Consider the following 6,000-nt stretch of genomic DNA (forward strand, 5'->3'; position numbering starts at 1 on the left):
AACGGATTTCTCGGTTATCAAAAAAAAAATTAAACAGAGGAAATAATGATTTTTCTTGACTATTACATCAATTGTCCAGGGGATTTTTTTTATCCAGGGGATAATCTAAATTGTAATTTGTATACGTGTGTATCCTAGATAAGAGTTAATGGTCAAAAAAATACATTTAAACTATCACTTTTTTGTGAGTTTTACACGTAAAATATTGGTTGTTTCCTATTTCTACTTGAACTATTACCATCTATGTATTTTTTTTTTAAAAAAACACCTCAACTACGACTTGTTCCTCTTTTCATACCTAAACTATCACCATCCTTCAGGCAGGATAAGGGATTGTTGAGGTGTGTTATAATACATAGATTTTGATACCAGCTTGCAATCTGAGCAAATTTTCAACTTGTTTGAGACTCATTTGAAGGACTTGTAACTTAGGTTGCAAGTTCGAGCCATATGTCATGCGAACTAAGCTTGGTATTTAAGCGTAAAAGGGCAGAGAGGCGAGCCCGTTATCCTCGAGTTTTGAAAGTTGCGGTTAGTTCTTAGGGTGACTCTAGACGGACTTCTCTATCATAAAAAAAACGAAGATCCAATTCAAGTATTCATGGACCATGATGCATCTACTTTTAATAAGTAATCCTTTTCCTGAGCCAAGGGTCTATCAGAAACATCTTCTCTACCTCTCAAGGTAAGGGTAAGATCGGCATATACAGTACCCTCCTCAAGCCTTACACCGAGTATGTTCTTGTTGTATATAAAATCCTGCACTTTTTAAAGCATATAATATGGTGGACCTAAGGTATAATATAATGTCGGGCAACTCTTTCTTTATCAAAGTGATCATACCAAATGGATAGTTATTTTTCGTGTTGACATAACAAAAGATATACACTAGGTAACACATTAAATTGATATTTCACATATAGTAAAATCAACCTTCAAACTAAACTCACAAGAAATCATAATGAAACTGAAACATACTTGCAAGATTTTAAGGTGACTTTTTGAAACATGATACAAAGTTCAAGCTCTACCAGTCTGTTAGGATACCTTAGTTGCATACATTTACTGTTGTGAATGAACAAGATAGTGGGAAAATGTCCATACGTAGAATCAGAATTATTGATACGAGCCTTCATTTCAAGGTCTAGGCTTGAATGGACCCTCGTTGGCTAACTTAAATCGCGCTGCCTGAGCTGCAGCAGCCTTGTTTGAACTAAGTGCTGCAACAAATTTTTCCCTAACTTGTTTGGTAGTATAAGGATACTTCTTGTTCACCATAGAGTTCAGCAAAGAAGCTGTGCCTTCCCTGTAGAGTTCTCCAACACCATCGGAACGAGTGTTTGAAAGTGCTTGCAGGAGGTTGAAGTTTGATCCGAGCCCCGGAGAAGCAGCTACACCAAATGCACTACCAACAGTTGCCCACCAGCCAAACAAGCCCCATATTAAAGCCGGGTTAGTCCTCCAGTAACTACAAAAAATTCATAATATTTCATGTTAATATGTTACATATTTCAATTTTATCGAATGTCCCTGAAGGGAGTGTTGTGTAATGTGATTTACTTACTCGATCGAGAAAGGTGGTGAGTTAGGATAGAATAGAGGTGGAGGTATGTAGATAGCAGGGGTGCCTGGGATGCCCGGGTTGATGATAGGGGTAGTTGGTGGGAAAAATATGGGTATACCGGGGGTACTAGGTGTAGGGAAAGTTGGAGGGGAGGGATAGTACCCGCCCGAAGGTGGTGAATTGGGGTCAAATGGAGCTGAAGGAGTGAATATATTGGGAATGCTCGGAGTGCCAGGGCCGATGATAGGAGTAGTTGGTGTGGTAGGGGTACCATAAGTTGGAGGGGATGGATAATACCCGCCCCCTCCAGAAGGTGGTGAATTGGGGTCAAATGGAGTTGAAGGTGTGGATATATCGGGAATACTCGGAGTGTTAGGGCTTATGATAGGCGTAGTTGGCGGGGTTCCACTATCAGTTGGAGGGGATGGATAGTACCCACCCCCTCCAGAAGGTGGTGAATTGGGGTCAAATGGAGCTGAAGGAGTGTCAGGGCTTATGATAGGAGTAGTTGTGGGGGTTCCACCATCAGCTGGAGGGGATGGATAGTATCCGCCCCCTCCAGAAGGTGGTGAATTGGGGTCAAATGGAGGTGATGGTACGGAGATATCCGGAGTGCTCGGTGTGGATGGGGTACTTGGAGGGGATGGCGGAGAGTAACCACCTCCAGTTCCTCCCGAAGGAGGAGCTAGGGTGGGAGTATGGCCACCGCCCCCTCCACTTGGCGGATTATCACAGCCAGCATGTGATTTTCCGCCACGGGTACTGCTTCCATGTGAAGGTGTTTTTCGAGAGCCACCACTTCCTGAGCCATGTGATGGAGGTGTTCGCGAATCTGTCATAAAAATAAAAAATAAAGAATTTGATTCAAAAAGGCGAAAATAGTAAGTAATAAACTAACAAAAAGAGTGACACATAAGAGACTTTTTGGAGGAGTTCTGCAAGAAATGACAGGAGTAACCAAATTCTGCATGAGTAATGCAGCAACCGTAGCCCACAGGATTAGAGAAGTCTGTTTGCTTCTTTTCTTCTCCATCTTGGTATGCTCTCAAGGGAACTGAATGAGAGAAAAGAGAGGGGGTGGGGGGGTTAAAGAGTTTAACTGATGTATAGTGATACAAGAGAAGAGTTGTATATAAAGAGTAACGAGGACGTACGTGTATTTATCAAAAGTAGTAGATATCTCGTGAAATTAATCAAGGTGTGTAAGCTTGTCTGAGCACCATGGTTAAAGAGTTTAATTGATGCCTAGTGGGGCTGAGGGTGTAAAGAGTTTAATTGGTGCAAAGTGAAACAAGAGAAGAGTTGTATATGAAGAGTAACCAGGGCGTACTTGTGTTGGTGGGAGGTAACAGGTACTTCTTGGCATTAATTGAGGTGCGCTCAAATTGGTCCGAGACACCATGGTTAAGAAGTTTAATTGATGCCTAATGATATAAGAGAAGAGTTGTATGTAAAGTGTTACGAGGACGTATATGCGTTGGTGGGAGGTAGCATGTATCCCGTGGAATTAGTCAAATTGGTTTGGACATCATGGTTAAGGAGCTTAATGGATGCCTAGTGATACAAGAAAAGAGTTGTATATGAAGATTAACGATGACGTACATGTGTTGGTGGGAGATAACAAATACCCTATACGTAAGCTAGTCCGGACATCACAATAATAAAAAGTGATGAGTACAGAAGTTGTTAATATATGCATAAATGAAAGAGTATGAGCAAGGTCAGCTGCATACGTTGCAGGTTGCATTTAAGGTCTCATTTAAATCTCACATAGAAGAACATGGACAAATGTAAGTACTTCATCACTCTAAACATATCCTAGTTTTGTCATTGTCACTAACACAAAATACTTTTCATAGTACATTAATGAAATTGTAAAAATATATATAAAAAAAATAAAATATACACACTTTATGGTTAGGAGAACCTTATTACTAGAATTGTTTGTATTATGCTCTATTGCTATGTCTGAATTTAATCTCATTATATATGTAGAATTGAAAATGTATCGCTCATAATGGTGATTATTTAGAAGTTTGAGTCCTACTACTAAGCCAACCAACTCCTTCTCTTTCACTTGATACAAATCAATCGAAGTATCTATCACCCTGCAGATTTCAAACTAGCAACGAAATATGTAATCTCACTACTACATTTGTCCTTGCCACATGCCTCCTATAACTATCACTCACCTAGGCTCTTCCAGCTCATCTCGTACAATACGATGTAATACGTGAAGCAATTGAGTCATAGCTCCTCGATCGCTATATTTTTGTGATACCAAAAGCTATATATATACACACAATCAAACCTCTTTATAATAACGTTGTTTGTTTGAATAATGTGTTTTTGTTTCTATAAAAAATAATAATGTTACAAAGAATATATAAAATACAACATAACAAGAAAAATTGATTCCGAAAAAACTTTACCATTATAATAAAGTGTTATTACAGAGGATTACTGTTATAAAAAGCGGTTTGATGGTGTATCTTAGAGAATGGCATGGTTCTCAAGAGTGTAGTGGCACTCTCTACAAGTTCCTTTCATTTTCTATTTTTTCTCTTGTTAGAAGAGATGGAGGAAAAAAAAAAGGTAAGAATGCTGAATAGCACTCCGTTCACTTTTACTTGTCATAATTCACTTTTTGAGAGTCAAACTGTGTATAGACTTTGACCAATATTTAAGATGTATTTTTGCATCATTTTAATATGAGAAAGATTGCAACTTAAAAGTAGTATTTTCATATAATTTTTTATCATCTAAATTTAAATTGTTGAAATTACCTCTCATAAAATGAAACGTGACAAGTAAAAATTAACGAAAGGAGTAATAATAATTTTCTTTTAAGTAGTATATATGAGAGTTTCCACAAAGGAAACACTTGGAATAAAATTGCATGAGTAAGACTAGTTTTGAGCTGCCATGAGTAATATGAGACTTTATGCCTTCTCAGACAGGGTAGGTGAATGAATACACATTCAATTGTTGTGTAGTAAATGATAAAGCAAAGTTAATTGTCAAATTTTGCCCTCCCATGGGACTTTGAGCTTTTAAGTATTTTTTGTCTTTCTCTCTATGTCAAAGTTACTTCTGGTTAGGGGCGGATCTATAGTGTTGGTTACAGGGCCAGCAGAGCTAGGTGGGAGTTCGTGGGTTCGAACGAACTCAATAGTTTTTTCGTAAACTTTATATTTGTACTAGAAAATTATGTAATAACTTGTGAACCCCTAACAAAATTAATTGACAACTCAATAGTAAGGAAGGGAAAGGAAATTTAGAACCCTCAAACTCTTAATACTGGCTCCGCCTCTGATTGGTTATAGGTTTACGTGAATTGAATAGTTGTTGTTCCGACCTTGTGTATCTATGAAGAAGTTTACTAAATATTTGATTGTAAATTAAGTTACGTTATAATTATTATTGTATTCAATTGAATAATTTGGAAAAGTTGTAAGAAGTCATAAATTTTAAGGTTTGAATATCTACGACTTTATTTATTTTTTTGAATGGTGTTGCAGTTTTTTATCACTAGGCCACTTCCCCATTTTTCGGCTCGAGGCCTTCCTCAATGGGTTCTAATTTTGATAAGAATGGCGGCAATCTGAATCAATCAAAAAACTTATTGATTTAATTGAAGAAAATTGAGACGATTAGCTTAGCTAGTATGTCGAGGAAATCTAGTTATTTAATCAATTCATATTTATCTCTATAAAAGCAAAGTATAAAACTTCTACTTCCCAGTTCGAATTCATAACCTTATGATTTTGCAGTAATAATTTTACCAATTACAACAAGACTCTCCTTTAAAATATATATTTAAGTAGTTCAAATAAAATAAAATAATTCATCTGAAACAACAGAACTCGTCTTAGATCCGCCTTTAATTAAAGGTAAGCTCTAGGAAATGAGAAACATAGGCTGCTATAGACCTGTACTCAATTCGAGTTGTAATAAATGTATAGAGATGAGACCATCATTAATATGAGGAAACAACCATTCCCCTTGGCATTATTTGCACATATACTTTAACTTAAATATACGATACCTGAAATTAGACTCGAATCAAAAAAATGCTTATTAGTATGTGTAGGTACTTTAAATAGAAATGACTAAACTTCAATCATATATGACTTGAGGGTGAAGTTCATGTAAATATGATTAGACTTCAATTATAAATACCTAAATATCAGTCAAGATATCATATATACACAAGTAATATTGGATATACATGCACTTTGCCAACGAGCTACTTACGTTCATTTGACGAAGACTTTTGATTAATGTTGAAGAGATTTGATCTGTCACACTTCTCTGGCAATTAATATAAAATGTGTATAGAATGACCAAATTTCCCTTTAATCATTTTTTTACCAAATGTGAGACATTCAGGGTGTGTTTGGTATGAAGGAAAACATTTTCCGGAAAATGTTTTC

The 6,000-nt window shown here is 36.7% G+C and overlaps 1 protein-coding gene across 1 annotated transcript; it reads right to left on the reverse strand.

Annotated features, from left to right (window-relative positions):
• Nucleotides 1–981: 981 nt before the first annotated feature.
• LOC102590813 (protodermal factor 1-like) lies at nt 982–2,597 on the reverse strand. Its single transcript, XM_006360001.2, has 3 exons — nt 2,486–2,597; nt 1,565–2,396; nt 982–1,468 (listed from the first exon to the last, which is right to left on the reverse strand). Exons 1-3 carry the CDS (start codon nt 2,595–2,597, stop codon nt 1,138–1,140), a joined length of 1,275 nt encoding a protein of 424 aa, XP_006360063.2. The 3' UTR covers nt 982–1,137.
• Nucleotides 2,598–6,000: the final 3,403 nt, after the last annotated feature.

The sequence above is a fragment of the Solanum tuberosum genome, unplaced genomic scaffold (genome assembly GCF_000226075.1).
Source record: "Solanum tuberosum cultivar DM 1-3 516 R44 unplaced genomic scaffold, SolTub_3.0 scf00312, whole genome shotgun sequence".
Classification (NCBI taxonomy): domain Eukaryota; kingdom Viridiplantae; phylum Streptophyta; class Magnoliopsida; order Solanales; family Solanaceae; genus Solanum; species Solanum tuberosum.

Excerpts from the sequence above, each read along its gene's own strand:
- LOC102590813 (XM_006360001.2), bottom strand. The coding sequence starts at position 2,597 with ATGGAGAAGAAAAGAAGCAAACAGACTTCTCTAATCCTGTGGGCTACG. Across the intron at positions 2,397-2,485 it reads TTGCAGAACTCCTCCAAAAA|ATTCGCGAACACCTCCATCA; the intron begins GTCTCTTATGTG and ends TTTTTATGACAG. Across the intron at positions 1,469-1,564 it reads TCACCACCTTTCTCGATCGA|TTACTGGAGGACTAACCCGG; the intron begins GTAAGTAAATCA and ends AATTTTTTGTAG.